The sequence below is a fragment of the Episyrphus balteatus genome, chromosome 3, assembly GCF_945859705.1.
Source record: "Episyrphus balteatus chromosome 3, idEpiBalt1.1, whole genome shotgun sequence".
NCBI classification, from domain to species: domain Eukaryota; kingdom Metazoa; phylum Arthropoda; class Insecta; order Diptera; family Syrphidae; genus Episyrphus; species Episyrphus balteatus.
In genome coordinates, this window is record NC_079136.1 from 88,054,338 (window position 1) to 88,071,072 (window position 16,735).

General features: G+C 30.7%; 1 protein-coding gene and 1 long non-coding RNA gene across 3 annotated transcripts in view; one reads left to right on the forward strand and one right to left on the reverse strand.

The window, feature by feature from the left end:
• Positions 1–16,735, forward strand: part of LOC129913448 (uncharacterized) — a 146,860-nt gene that overhangs the window by 55,792 nt on the left and 74,333 nt on the right. For both annotated transcript variants that reach the window (XM_055992136.1, XM_055992137.1), the window contains one exon: positions 2,932–3,113. In XM_055992136.1, the coding sequence (XP_055848111.1) occupies positions 2,932–3,113 (182 nt within the window). The remainder of the gene's footprint in view (positions 1–2,931; positions 3,114–16,735) is intronic.
• On the reverse strand, positions 756–1,228 carry LOC129913449 (uncharacterized). The gene is made up of 3 exons (XR_008772052.1): positions 1,107–1,228; positions 929–960; positions 756–838 (listed from the first exon to the last, which is right to left on the reverse strand). It is a non-coding gene; the product is annotated as an uncharacterized LOC129913449 (long non-coding RNA).

Here is a 16,735-nt window from a genome sequence, read left to right on the forward strand (position 1 = left end):
TGTAGTATTTACTGAGCACTAATAGGATCCTTACTTTTATAAAACAAATTTAAGCCTTGCTGAAAAAATAAATAAAATTTGTGCTTTTAGTACCTACTAAGTTGTACACTGAACCAAAAAGGTACATAAAATTAATGAATTTGTACATTAAATTAATGTAAAAATTCATGGCAAATGAGCCAATGTAAAAATTCATTAAATTTAAGAATCTTTTTAAGAACAAATTCAAAAGGGAATGAATCTTTCTTAAAAATTAAGAATAAGTTCTTAAATTTTAAGAATTCTGTTCATAAACGAATTCGAAAAGTTTTGAACATGTTTAAGAAAAGTTTCTTAGATTTTAAGAAAAATTCATACAATTTAAGAATTATTTCTTAATTCTTTTTTTTCTTCTTTAACAAAGTTTAAGAAAGTTTTCTTACATTTTATGATTATTTCTTAAATTTTATGATTTTTTTCATAAATTTTGTAAAAAATTGAATGAAATTATGGCTAAATTTTATGAACAAAATCATAAAAACTATTAATTTTTCTTAAAGTTTTATGATTGTTTTCATAAAATGTAATACACTTTTTATTAAAATGTATGCATTTATTTATATAGATGCATATATTATACATTACCATTCCAAGCATTTAATTTGTTCCTGAAAAAAATTGTATTCCAATCAAACAAACTGCCAAAGAAAACAACCCAAAATCTAAAACTAACAAATGAAATAATTTTTAAAAAGTAAAAGAAATGATTGAGTTTAAACGTAATAAAAATGTTTTATTGGTCACTGTCACTATACATTTATTTTTTAATTTAATTTTTCTTTTTTAATTGATGCATCATCTGGAAAGATAAAAAAAAGTTTGTATTAGTAAAATGACTATGTACTATTTGGTTCAAAAGATCGAAATAGGAGGTAGAATTATATTTTACCTTATTGTAATCGGCAGCATTAGGCTCTGCAGCTGAAAGAAAAAACAATACAAAATTGAATAAGTTGGGGAAAGATCACAATATAAAAAATTTAGGTAGATACATCATTATATAGAATAAAATAAAATTTAAACAAAATTTAAATATTTAAAGGAATTAAATAACATGCAACACTTACTAAATTCTATGTTTTCCAAACATGATGTGTTTGCTTTATTCTGCAATGACAACTTCGGGTGTACTGGATCTGTTGCAAACAGCCTTTAAGATGGTTTTTACGGAGCAGTATTTAGTGCCCTTTTGTCGGTTCTATTATATTTCGCTTTTTTGCGAAAATAACATGGTCTCAAAAATGAACATTACTCACGTGCCTACTCATTTTACAAAAGTATCTAAATTATGTACCTATAACAAAAAAATTTTAAATATATTTCATATAATAAAAGAAAGAAATGTTTAACATATTATGTTTTTATACTTATCTGAGTATGTGAGAAAGAGGCAACGTGAACCAACAATAATTTCCACTGTTGAAATGTCTTATACTCTTCAAAATTGTTTACGTGGTTTAAAATATGTACATAATAAATATTGTTTTTTATTCACAAATTTGTTTCGTCAACGACCGTCAACTTTGAATATCAGATGTTAAACTAAATCCGCAGAAAAATCCTTTATTATTTTCTAGATTGATGAAAAAATACATAGACTTCAAGAAAATATACTTAAAAACTCAAAAGGTAAGAATTTTTTCATAAATTATGTGTATACTTTCATAAAATTTAATGAATTAATTCTTAAAATTTGGAAAAATATGAATTTCAAACTTAAAAAGTATGAACAGATTCTTAGATTTTAAGAATAAGTTCTTAATACCGAATGCAGGATAACAGTAAAATTTTCGTTATTTTTCAATTAATGAAAAAATACATTCATATTAAGAAAAAATACATTCATTTTAAGAAAAAAAACTTAAAAACACAAAATTTATGAACTCCTTACAAATGTAATTTTAAAAATAGATTTTTCTCAATTTTAGAAGGGAAAAAAGTCAATTTTAAAAATTATTTTAACTCAAAATACAACAATACAATGGAAAATAATAGTGAATTTCATTCATAAAAGTATGTCCAGATTCTAAGATTCAGCAAAATATTCTTTCAAATTGGAGCTAGAAGTTTATGAATTTATTCATAAACCTTCGTATTTGTTCTTAAAAAAAATTCATAAAAATTTTTTCCATAGGAAAATTTTTATGAAAACTGATTCTTAAATTTTATGAATTTTTCTTATATCTAAACTTTTTTTTTTAAGAAATTGTGCTTAAATTTAATGAATTTTTCTTAAAAATGTATGAATTTTGCAGAAAGTGTACACAAAATTATTCGACATAGTCGCGAACTTCAAGCCCATGAATTTTTGTCGAATTCCGAGCAATTTTATTGGCAGTTTCTACAAAATTTCCAAAAAAAAATCCGTTTGCAAATATTTTCGTTTGTTAAATTAGAAAAAGTTTTAAAGAAAATGCTTTACTTGACAAACATATAGCCCACTGTTTGTGCTCTCTTTTTTTCGTTATCCACCACAAAAGCTGAGAACCTTATAAATACTTGGGATATCTCCTCTCTTAATTTTTATGATCATGGGGTGATTAATATAAATACCAACATAATTTTCGACAAACCTTTTATTTTTCTTGGCTATACAGCCATTGAACCATATCCACCATCACTTAAGAGCCATTTCATGAGTCAAAAATCATTTTGTATTCAACATTAAGCAAAACTTTATGGACACACAAAGTGTCGTTGTTAACAAAATTGTAATGCGTTTAACTGCTTCATTAAAATCAACAAAGCTATCTTAAGCGCTTAATACCCAAATAGACCCCAAAAACCTTCTTATATGCATATAACTTGCTTGCTTATACACATCCCATTAAAACACTTCACATTCCTTTAATGAGATTTCTCGTCTCTCTTCTTTTTTTTCGTTCTTCACAGATTCGACGCGAATAAATCAACAAAAGGTGCATCCAAACTACGGCGGGATCTAATCAATGCGGAGATAGCCAACCTCAGAGATTTACTACCGCTGCCACAGTCAACGAGACAGCGGTTATCGCAGCTCCAGCTAATGGCGCTGGTGTGTGTTTACGTTCGAAAAGCGAACTACTTTCAACAAGGTGAGTCATATTATGTGTATCTGCTGGATAGATTGTTAGAATGTGCTTGGAACTTGACGACCGACGGACCGACCGACACGACGACTATTGACGACGCGCGGCCGGCGCAGGGCAGTTGCCCCAACTCACATATCCGTCGTCATTGTCGTTGATAGTCGTTGACGGTCCTGAGCCTGACTTTAATTTTATTTATTTTAATTTTCAATTACACTGGACTGACATGGGATAGAGGCAGGGAGGAGATTATACTTCTCCCCTATTTGTAGGAGACAAGTGTCTCCTTACGGCAATTAGATTCAGCATGCAGAACAATTGCAGCTTTGCTAATGGGCGCTTGCGCTAGGAATTGTTGGAATCTGTTTACATTCATTGAACTGAGTTGAGTTGAGCTGAGCAAGCTTGTATCTATATGTAACTTAGAGTAGCGTGAGAACTAATTGAGCGCAGTCTTTGGAGAACGCGGATCTTTTTAGCTCAAAATTAGCAAATTATGTCACGGCAGTGTTGCGGCGGCGTGGCGTAACGCTTGGACGGAAATTCTAGCTGGAAAAGCGGCTTCATTTCATCGTGGACTCAAGTGTACGAATAATTTACCCAAGTGACGTGTTTTAAACAGTATTTATTGCTGTCAAAGTTGCTGCTGGTGCTGGCTATATAGCAGCTGTAGGTACCAACTTGTTAAATCTATGTTGTAATATGTACCAGTACCTAACCTACCTATACTTCTTTGCATTATATGCACTTGGTTGGTTTGCGAAGGCAAACTAATGGTTGCGGACTTGGTATGGATTGATTTGACATTCTTGTTGTATGTTGGTTTGACAAGAAGTTACTGAACAATTTTTTTTGTGTTAGTCATTGAATATTTTAATAGATATTATGTTGACATGTTGATAACCCTTAAATGCCGACTTTGCAAATGATTTAAAAAAAAAAAAGAAACAAGTTTTTTTTTTATAAATTGCGAATGTTCCAAAGTTGTATACTTAGTTGCGATAAGTTGTGATTGGTTGTCAATAACAATTTTAAATCTGAAAATATAAATGTGTCAAGTAAGAGTAAACAATTATCAAATTCAGAAGGAGGATATAGTAGACAGTTGCAAAGTTAGTTTTTAAAATGGTAAAAAATATGATGTTTAACTTTTTTGCTTAGCTAGTAATTCATTCTTTATTTATTTTTTTAATGTAATTGTTTCGAACTCGAGTTTAAAAAAAAAATAATTTCAAGCTCAAAATTTTGAAAACAATTTTAAAAATGGTTATTAAATCGTTTTTAAAACGGTTTCAACTATCGTAATATCCATCATTCTCTATTTATTTGAAAAAGACGGATTGGGGTCAAAATTATGCCGGCAATGAAAATTCTTTTATCAAAATTCAGCTTTCAAAATTCAGATTTACAAAATTCTGCAAAAGACTTAAAAAGGGTTTGGAAAATGTTAAAAAGCGCGAACTTTTTTGCAGAATTCTGTAAAATCATCTTCTCGCAAAATTGTTGGCTTATTTGTCATGCATATTAATTTTTTGTTGTACAAATGAATCAATTTGAGTATACTAAAAAAATGTTTTTAAAATTAAACATTTTCGAAAAATAATTAAGAATTTATTAATTTATTAAATAAAGGTAAATATTCAAAAAATTGAGTAGTAAAAGGAATATTTTGTATCATACAAAATCGGTTCCAAAATGTAGGTATGTATGTATCTGTATAAATGTTATTTGAAAGAAAGTCAGTCTATGAATTTTAAAAATATTTGCGATACTTAAACAAAAAAAATTTGATTACATTAATGAGGTGTATTTTTCTTTAGCGCATATGCTATAAAAAAAAAAACAGAATTGGCAAAATTTTTTTGTTCATATGTATGCTGCCAGAATTTTGAAAAGCATAATTTTAAAAAGCAGAATTTTGTAAAACAGAATAGAAAAAAAGCAGAATTTTGAAAAAAAAAAAACAGAATTTTCGTTAAAAAAGCAGAATTAAAACACAGAATTTTAAAGGGATCGGGTCAAAATTCAGCTTTTTAACGAAAATTATGTTTTTCAAAATTCTGCTTTTTTTTCTATTCTGCTTTTCAAAATTCTGCCAGTATTATACTTGAACAAAAAAATTCTGCCAATTCTGTTTTTTTTTTTTTTTATAGCATATGCGCTGACTAAAAAATACACCTCATTAATGTAATTCAACATTGGTACTTTCCTAATTTTTTTTGTTTAAGTGTCGCAAATATTTTTTAAAATGCATAGACTGACTTTATTTCAAATAAAATCTATAACTTATTGAAACTGATGTTGTTTGATACAAGATATTCCTTTTCTTATTCAAATTTTTGAATATTCATCTTTATTTGACGAATTTAAAAATTTTGAATTATTTTCGGAAATGTTTAGTATTAAAAAACTTTTCTTAATATTTTCAAATTTATTTATTTGTAAAACAAAAATTAATATGCATTCAAAGAATGCAAATTATGTAGGTAAGTAATCAAATAAGCAGATAACACAGCCACACAAAAAAATATAAAAGTTCTGACCTGGGGTTGCGACTAAGTTTTTCATATAGTTTTTGGGTCGCTGAAACCGAATCCGAAGTCTGTTTTTCCCCATCACTTCAGGTTTTTGAGATAACCTCAAAAAATGTCACGAAAACAAAAATTTTTTTCTCTGATCTGGATGTCTGAATATGATAATCATATAGTTTTTGGGTTGCTGAATCCAGATTCGAAGTCAATTTTGCCTTATCACGTCAGGTTTCTGAGATATCCCCAAAAAAATGTCAAAACCAAAAAAACAAAAGTTCTTATCTGAAGTTGCGACTATGTTTTTCATATAGTGTTTGGGTCGCTAAAACCGAATCCAAAGCTTATTTTGCCTTATCACGTCAGGTTTTTGAAATATCCTCAAAAAATGTCTAACTCAAAAAAAAAAGTTCTTATCTGATATTTTTTGAGGATATCTCAAAAACCTGACGTGATACGGCAAAATAGACTTCGGATTCGGTTTTAGCAACCCAAAAACTATATGAAAAACTTAATCGCAACTCCAGATAAGAATTTTTGTTTTTTTGGTTTTGACATTTTTTGAGAATATCTCAGAAACCTGACATTTTTCGTGACATTTTTGAGGTTATCTCGAAAACCTGACGTGATGGGGAAAAACGGACTTCGGATTCGGTTTCAGCGACCCAAAAACTATATTTGCCTACAGAATTTTGCAAAAAATTAAAAAAGGGTTTGGGAAAATTAATTTTTTGTCAAAAATCACTTTAGATTCTTCACTTAGCAAACAATTGGGAGAAGACGAATTTAAGAATCTCAATGTTTTCAATCTGTAACCAAAGTTTTTCTTTCTACAAAATGAATAGAAAAACTGGATCCAAGCCTTCTTTTTGTATTATGTCATTTGTAAAAAACTAACTCCTTTTTTTGTTGAATACACTCCCTAAACATATAACAAGTATATCCTGACGAAAAACAACTTAAAAGTTGTAAGATGCGCTTATACCATTTGTAAGTGTAACATGTAACATTATATCTCGTAGATTTTTACAAAACCGTGGGATCAACATTTTGGGAAGTATAAAGTCTTCTTTACTTAAAGGCAACATAAGTTGTCTGTTGCCCGCAGGCATAGGTATGTAAACAAGTTCACTATGTTCCCATTTTATCCTGCTCCAATATATAAACTGCACCTTCAAATTCTTGTTTAATTCATTTAGTCTTCAAAAAACGATGATAATCTTTGACGAGACATCATGACGAAATGTTCTCGCCAATGTCAGTACTAATCTGATGTCTTCAATCGAACGACACCACCTTGAGCTTGAGCTTGAAGTTGTCGCTGAGTTTTTTTTTTTTGTTGTTGTTGTTTTGGTTTAATGTCAAGAACGTAGTTCTCTTAATTAAGAATCTTTTTACTTTTTTTTGTTCAATTTCTTGATCGCTCTCATTCGGCGATGGTGGTGGCATTCTTATAGATCCAAGTCCTGATATAGTCAAAGAGGTGCATCCACCCACGCATCAGCATCAGCACCATCACAACTCTTCGACGACACAATCAGCCTTGAAAGATTATGTTAGAAGATGATTCCGCATGTCATCGTCTGCATATACAGGTTTCTATATGGAGTGCATCCTGTGTGGGATTCCTTTCACCCAATCTCTGTGGCATTTGGAGTGTATCGGGTACCACAAGATAGCCTGTCAAACTTTGGCAACTTAAGATATCGCGAGGGCGATTCATTGTTTTTAGTCCAGCCAACGCAAGACTTACGAGATATGGATTTCACCAACCAGCCTTCAACGCTCTCGACTTGAGTGTGAGAGAGGAGTATAGAGTATATTGGGGATCGTGGTCTATAATATGTTGTGTGCTCCTGCAGTAGGAAGAGTCAGCCATCACAGCAGCTTGCTAAACCAAAGCTGCTGCAGCAGCAGCAGCATTATGCCACTATCAGCGGTTGTATCTTTGGCTAAATGCATGTTTTTTGTGTCGGGCTTATCTGGCGAAGCAGTCAAACTCATTTTCGTTCACTGGATTATTTAACGTCCAAGTCGCGTTTGTTTAGCAAGCCTTGGACCTAAGCAAGCCAAGCCACCACCACCGATGGTAAGCTGCTCTCGCCTGAGAATTTCTCGCCGCAGCAGCCACCACCCGCCCGCCATGTCCCTGTACAATACCAACGCCTAGCTACCGCTCGTCTCCATGTTGGGTGTGAGCAGATAGCGGCTACGGATGGTGGCAGTGGGCCTCAGCAATACCTACTCCCTCTCGGTAAGGTAAATAGTTTTTATATTCGTAGAACGTATTAAGTCATATTGTTATGTGTGCTTATAGTTTTTTCAGGCTCATGGTTGTTTGGCACCGAAATAAGTTTCTCCTTTAAGAGGTGTGAAAATGTGTGAACATTGTGCAACAATGCGGGGAAGTATGCAGGATTCACATACAAAGCATTAGTTGGGTTGGTCCGTTTAGCTTTTAAAGTTGTTGTTTTTTTTTTCTGTCTTTTTTTCTTAAATTTTATTTTATAGGTGCAACGTACCCTTTTTTAGAATTGCCAATGGCTTGTATAGACTAAGAAATCGAAGCGCATAACTTTTTAACCTATTTGTTTGGTGGCTTACTGATTTATCTATCTCGTAGACGAATGACAAAGTGTGAGGTCAGAATTGTGCAAAAAAAAAAAAAAAAAGGTTTGAAATTACTTGTAAGTCAATATGGATAGTCGATTGTGCAAGCTCACATATGTGGGCTTGTATAATTGAAATGTGAGAACCAATATGTGGATAAGATTTTGTGTAATACCAGATTTTGGAGAAACAAATTATTCTTGTTTTATGTTCCATGATTTTTTTTAAATTCTGTCGGGTAAAGGGGATATTTTAGATAATTGTATTCTCGCATCTTCAAAAATTGGAAAAAAAAATTTGTGTGAACAAAAATTTTTTTGCAATCTAAATCTAAAAGCCTTTCGAAAACAGTAATTCAATTTGAAAAAAAAAAAAAATCAATTTATCGGCTGGAGTGTTTTTTGACTCTAAATTTTTTTTCGCAAACTATGGGTAGTCAAAAAAATATAATGGGGTTCAAAAGTGGTCATTTAAATGGTCATCTTAAAAAAAAAAAAACATAGAAAGATCTGATTCATCTGACCAATTTCAAATCGGTCAGAATGTCTACAGTTGTTTTGAAAATACATATATATGTACATATATACAGGGTGTTTCAGGAGTAATGTGCCAAAAAGCTGGAGCGTGTATGTTGGGCCGAGACAAGAAAAAAATTGTATGGGCTATTCCCCTCGTTTAATTTGGAAAAAAATTATTATCAACGGTTACACCTAGAATGACGTACTATACCTTTTTGTAAAGCCAAAACCCTCGTATGTTATCTTGTTAATGATTAAAGCTGATTTATGATACAGTTTTTTAAAAATTAGTTTTCAAAATTTTGAAAAAAAAAAAAATTTTAAAAAAAATGTTTGAATTAATTTTTTTCAAAATTTTATGTAATTAAGTACTATTTCAAAATACAATGCTCTTATTTGTTTTTAAACAAAAACAGAAAACCGTATCCGGAAATGTCTTGTCGTTTTCGAGTAATTAATAAAAAGCCAAAACTAATTTTTTCAAAGAAACCGCATTATTTTTTGTTTTTACCTTTCTGGACTTGTTGGTAAATTAATTTATGAAACATTAACCTTTCGACTATTATTTTTTTTTTAACATTAAGACTTCAATTAAGACACAATAAAATGACACAGTATTGGATTTACACAGAATTAATACGTTTTTTTTTCATTAATAGCACCTCAAAACTCACCTGTTAATTTTTCTTATTGTTTCTGGGGGCCATTTGATTTCTTGTATAAAAAATAGTTTTTAGAAAACTAATTTTTGAAAATCGTTAGATCGGGTTTTAAAAAAATAATTTTCTATTAATACAAATTTTCTAACATTTTTCAAAAAAAAAAAAAATGTTGGTATGCCATTTTTAAGAAAATATTATTCAACACATTAAAACAAAATTACGATAAATTTCATCTACCCTTTTTCAAAAAATTGATTTTTCAAACAAAAAAATCTATAAATATTTTTTAAAAATCCAAAAATGTGTTTTTTGAACATTTTGTAAAATTGTTATATTTTTTCGTTATATGACAGGAGGACTAAAAGCGCCGCAGCTAAAATTGGAATTTCCATAGCCGCATTATTACTGTAACCGAAAGCCGAATAAGAGCAACCCCCGCCCCACTTCAAACTCTTTCCATTGAATTACTATTCACTGCTACTTTTGTTTTGGGTTAGCCTAGACTGCAAATTAACATTGAAACTCGGATTTATGTATTTCACTTTTATTTTTCAAACAACCGAAACTATCAAAAAAAAAAAATTAAATATTTTTGACAAAGTATTTTATTAAGGGTGCGGCAGTCTTGCGGTTTATACACTAGTCACATATTTTAACTTCTGTGCACAACCCATACGGCGCTTTTGCGGCTGAATCTATTTTCACACGCGTGTAAACTTAATGGTAAAGTAAATTTAAGTTCGAGTTTATAAGTTGCTCCTCATTTTTGTAGACGGGGAAACGAAGACCACCTAATGTTTGACAAATGTTTATATAATTTGTTGAATAAAGAAAGAAGGCCCAAATATGTAGAAAAAATATTTTTTGAGCCCTTACTAACGGTACCTGCCATTAAATGTTTTTTTTTATTTATAAATTAACCAACCAAAATTGTAATGCAGAAACGTTAAAGTTATTGTTATATACAAATTTTACAAAACTTTCAAAAAATACATTTTTTTACTTTGAAAACATTTTGATGAATTTCATCGACATTTTGGTTTTTTTGTGTAAATTAATATTTTCCTTTAATAGGGAATACCAATTTTTTTTTTTTTGAAAAATGTTACAAAATTTGTATAACTATTAGCCCAGGGAAATTAGTAATTTAAATCGCATTTTTCGCTGGACAAAATTTTTTTCATGGAATGTGTTCGGGTGGTTGTCCTTATCATAAAAGTCAATTTGTTGGCATAATTGGAGGTTGGGAACAGCCGCCATCTTGAAAAAGAGATTGGTATCGTTTTTATTGAATAGCTCCATTGTTATTCATTTTAACAAAAAATGACAAAGGTAAGACTTATTAACAATAAAATTATCTAAGAAATGATATACAAAACAATTCCGTGAGTTGATTAAATAAAATTTTATAGTTGGTCAAAGTGCGGGTTTGTATCGCAAGGTTGGGACAAAATGACATTTTTTCATATATCTGACGAACTTTTGATTTGTTTGGATAATTCTTCTAGAATGAATTGTAGTACTTATAATTACCTATAAAATGAGCACACAATCGTTATTGTCACCATCGTATTGTAGAAGTAATCTAACTCCGAATCTCTCCATGTACTAGTCAAAAGTAAGAAAAAAGCTGTTTTTTTGCTAGTAGGCCGAGAAAATTTTGGGAGTAGAGGTATAACCAAAATATAAGTACGCAGTTTTGCAGCCATACGCGTGTTATTGTCGATTTCAAAGGTCTGACAACTCTAATTTTGTGCTTTATACGGTTTTTGGGGGGTTAAATAACGTAAGTTTTCCAGTTAATGTGAATGGGCTAAATTTATACTATTTGAAATTATAAATATACAAGCTGATGCTCTATTATTTTTCCTAAATCTGAACTTCCCAATCTTGAGGATGTGACCAATAGAACTATATATAAGCCGTTTAAACGATTATGTTTTAGAAGCTTTTTTTGTTTAGATTTTTGTTTGTTTATTTGAATTGAAAAGCCTGATATGGTTAGTTAAAAAAGCTTATATCGTGAGTTCTATTAACCCCATAGCCGAGATTGAGATGAAAATTCAGCGGGAATGGGCGGTTGCCACGCCCCCTGGCTGAAATTCTCAAATTTTAAATTTTTTCCTTTGTGTAAACTACCAGTTCCACCACTCTACCAAATTTCAAGATTCTACGACAATAATTTATGAAAATTCAGCGGAAATGGGCGGTTGCCACGCCCCCTGGCTGAAATTCTCAAGTTTTAAATTTTTTCCTTTGTGTAAACTACCAGTTCCACCACTCTACCAAATTTCAAGATTCTACGACATACAGAAGTGCTCTATAATATTTGATGAAAATTCTGCGGGAATGGGCGGTTGCCACGCCCCCTGGCTGAAATTCTCAAATTTTAAATTTTTTTCTTTGTGTAAACTACCAGCTCCACCATTCTACCAAATTTCAAGATTCTACGACATACAGAAGTGCAGTGAGTCAGTGATTCAGTTACGGTTTTTGCGATTTTTGAAGCCCTATATCTCAGAAACTACTCATCGTAGGAGGCTGAAATTTTGTGAGGTGTTTGGTTTTGACGAGCTCAACAAATGTAGTGAGTTTGAAATTTCTAGCATCTTTGGTGTGGAAGTTAGAGGGGGGTCGAAAATGGCCTGAGTTGTTTCCTGTAAATAAGGGTGTAGTGCCAAAGTTTCTAGAGAACTTGGCTGGGCACTACCGTGCCCCTTGATATTTATAGCCAAAATGATAATTTTCCATTCAAAGATCGATATCACATTGAAAAGTGCTCGTATCGAGGTCTTTAAAAATGTGTCAGTTCTTTTTAAAAGATTACTCAAACAAAAAACAAAAATTTAAAGTTCAAACTCAAAAACTAGACATAGACACCTACAAATTACCAAAAATCGAAATGACCATTTTTTGACCTTGCTAGTTGCTATATAGGTCGATAATTTTTGAAACCAAAAAAAATCATAGTAGGATGAAACCCATTAGAAAAGGAGGTGAATATGATAAAAATGAAAGAAAAAATAAATTACGGGCGAGCCGAGTTCGGGAAGTGGGTGGGTTGAGTTTTTCATGGTAAAAAATGGTATATCTCGATTTCCGGCAAAACTACTAGTCCTATGGAAAAAAGTTGCAAATTAAAGTTGTAGGTTATAAAAAGATCTACAACTTACGTCTTAACAATTTTTTCACATAACCTCAAAATTAATGTAAAAAATTCAAAAAACCGAGTTTTTGGTTTTTTATTTTTATCTTTTTCAAAAAATGTTTTTTTCTACGAAATTTGGTGAAAACTTATTTACCTATTATGTCCCAAATACACAGTAATTTATTTAATTTGAAATATTTATTTTGTAACCTTATTTTGACTAAATACCAAAAAAACACCCTAATTTTCTATCGAAAATTCACGTGTCAAAATATCAGCTTTTTTCAAAAAATCGGTGGGTAATTTGTTTGTTAAAACCTCTACTTTCTGATGGTGTAAACAAAAATTTACATTAGTATACCATAGTATATGTTCTGGGAAAATGCAAAAAATGAAAAAAGCATAAACTCGAAAATTTTTTTATATCAATATTTACAATTTTGGCCTATTTATTAAAATTTTTACTTTTTTCTATGTCAAAGTAATATAAAATCTTACGGTTTTTAAGTAAAAATTTTAATAAATAGGCCAAAATTGTAAATAATGATATTAAAAATTTTTCGAGTTTATGCTTTTTTCATTTTTTGCATTTTCCCAGAACATACCTATACTATGGTATACTAATGTAAATTTTTGTTTACACCATCAGAAAGTAGAGGTTTTAACAAACAAATTATACACCGATTTTTTGAAAAAAGCTGATATTTTGACACGTGAATTTTCTATTGAAAATTAGGGTGTTTTTTTTGGTATTTAGTCAAAAATAAGGTTACAAAATAAATATTTTAAATTAAATAAATTACTGTGTATTTGAGACATAATAAGGAAGGTTTTCACCAAATTTCGTAGAAAAAAATATTTTTTTGAAAAAGATAAAAATAAAAAAACCAAAAACTCGGTTTTTTGAATTTTTCACATAAATTTTGAGGTTATGTGAAAAAATTGTTAAGATGAAAGTTGTAGATCTTTTTATAACCTACAACTTTGCCTTACAACTTTTTTCCAAAGGACTAGTAGTTCTTAAGGAAATCGAGATATACCATTTTTTACCATGAAAAACTCAACCCACCCACTTCCCGAACTCGGCTCGCCCTTAATTTATTTTTCCTTTCATTTTTATCATATTCACCTCCTTTTCTAATGGATTTTATCCTGCTATGATTTTTTCATAATTTTTAATGTTTTTGAAGGTTTCGGCACTGGTCTACTAAACTGAGCTTGAAAATCTATGTTTTTATTAAATTTGTATGGCTTACAGGAAAATTTATTAGTCATATATAGAAAAATATATGGACTTCAATATAGATTCTAGAACTTTAGCCTTAACCTAATACCAAACACTAGCTGATAGAAGATCATACTTCATTTAAAAAAAAGAACAATGTTTAACGTTCGTACGTCAAACTAAACGCAAAAGATCTTTTGTAAATTCAACACAATTATCTTTTAACTGGCATTCACTCGCACTACATATATTCACATACATACAAAAATTGAACTAACCATCACCCACTGTTTCTTACTTCAAATGGGCTTCTGGTGGCTGATGTTAGGAAGAGTAGGTCGCCTTACCGCTTATCTATCATCTGTTGCAAAAGTTTGCAACCAAGTGGTATCCACATCCTATACCCAACTAGCACCCACCATGCCACCACCGCACCGCACCGCAAAAGAACGACAGCAATCACAGTGCTAACCAAACAGTTTGTCTGACCGTTGTTATTCTTTTTTCGTTCCTTTCCGATTCTGCGAAACCCAAAAAACAAAAAAAAAAAAAAAAACGAAAAAGAAGAAGGTTTTCCCGGGATCTCTACAATTTCTAGGATATATATGTCCACTAATTTGAAAAACAATTTCCGTAATTACACAGCGGATGAGTAAGGTCGGTCTAAGTGTACCAAGTAGTGAGGCTATCATCCGCCTGCTCCTCTTTACCTACACACCGACTCTGCCTTCCAATGCAAAGATGCGACGCGAAGGAGGGAGACGAACATGTAACTATGGTTGCTAATGCAATTCGTGAAATTATTTTCTTTTATCCATATGGCTGCAGTTTATGTGTATGTGTGTGTGTTAGTGCTTCATTGGACCAAATTGCACTAATCGTCCGCGACCTAAGCAAATTATTGTAAATACGCTATGAAAGCAATTGTAAGGTGACCAGCACAACATACAGTCTATACCCAGCATCAGCTCTATGTTCATATATCCTGGGAAGCCATATTGGACTGAGTTTTAGTTAGACCTTAGACAGCATTAGCAGATTGGCAGCGATTAGCAGCGGTATGCTGTATATCGTCTACGAAAAGTGAGAATTGTGTGAAAAAAGAAAAAAAAAAACACTTAAGAATTGGAACAATATGTGTGCACTGCGGGCACCCTGCTCGCTGCATTGTTTTTTGTGCAGTTTAAGCTGCGATGTGGTTAACCATTCTTCTTATCAATAAGTTGTGATTTTTACTACCAAGTTGTTAATAATTTTTATTTTCTTTAAACTATTTTGCTAGCCTTTAACCTAGCAAAAGAGTTAATATACCAAAACACCATAAGTTTAACAGGCTAATGAAAGAAAAAGGTAGACTTTTTGTTTTCAAATGATTGCGGGGATTAGATTAAAAAAAAAAACTACAATATTGTGGTTTAAGAAAGATTAAACGCTGTTAACTAAATATAATGCCAGTTTCAACAACTTAAAAGAAGTGAACCTTGAAAATTACTTCCGAGCTTAAAAAGTTGGACGTAAGGCTAGTTTTTAAGCTTCGTTTTATGTGGCAATGAACTTTCTGTAGAGTGATTTTTTCAAAGAAAAAAGTTAAACTTGCTAAATATTGCACTCTTAAAACCAAACTATGTGCAGAATATACAATCTTTTCTTATTAAAAATAATTGAGACACACTTGAGAATGCATCCAAAACATGGAAAATAAATGAAACTACACTATTACTTGTATTTGATAGTGTTTTTAAGTCAATAATTAAGATTCAAGCTTGACATATAGTAAAAAAAAAGCGCTTTAAAATAAACAAAAGAGCTGAGCAGCGAACTTTTTTTTTTATTTTTTGAAATTCTTTCTTCTACTTCTACCTTTATTTCGCACTATTATAATCCCCATGTTTTTATGTCGAGGAGATCAAAACTCTCCCACTCTGTTTTATACTAGTGAGTAGTGATCCTCCTGTGGTTTCATCTGACCTCAGAAATCGGCGAAAAGCATCACAGTTTTTGTATTGGTGTTTTCGGGTTAACTTGAATCAGGTGTTTTTAGGCCTATGTTGCATAATGTTGCAACGCTTTAAAGTTCATTTTTTTGTTTTTTTTTTCACCCTGCTTATAATGGTTAGTCTTAGAGGTGCAAAAAAATATTATGTCAGAGAAAATAAATTAAAAATTTTAGAAATTCCGGATTTTTTTGAAATTTGAAATATTTTAGTAGGGTAAACAGAGGTGAATTTAAAAAAGATCAAAAAGGTATTTTCGTAACAAATAGCGATAGAAACAAGATTTAATATCTTATCAATAGATATTGTAAATATATGAAAGTCACACATACAAACAAAAAACGCAAAAATTCTGAAACTCCAGATATATATCTATTATTAAAAGTCAAAACAGTGAAATTCGATGTTTGAGAAATATTTCACCAAAAGAGCCAGCATGAAAGTTATTTCAAATAACTTGTATGTTATTAGAGAGCTAAAAAAAAAATAAATTGACACGTATTTGCCAAATTTTGTATTTGACTTAATTTTTTTCTTCTGTGTTTTTATAAATTTTGTTTGCAAATTTTAATATAAAAAAAGAGGTTGTCTGTAAAGCCGGTTTACGGACGATGATTTTACGTGATAACGTCGTAAGAGAACAGGTTGCATGCTTTTGTTTAAAATGAGTCAATTGAAGCGTTTATTTATTTCAAACAATCATAATTTTCTCATTATATTAATTTTTTTATTTTAAAAGCTTACAAAAAAAAAACTATACCATTAAAAACTATACCATTTCTTCTAAAAAATAAAACGATATATAAATTTTTACAATGCGCAAAAAGTATTAATATAATTTATTAAAAACAATCATTTCTTATGAAAAAATCACCCAAAAATCCATTTTTTGGATATAACAACCTATAATAAATTTTATATGACCTGAAAACTTATTGCTTCA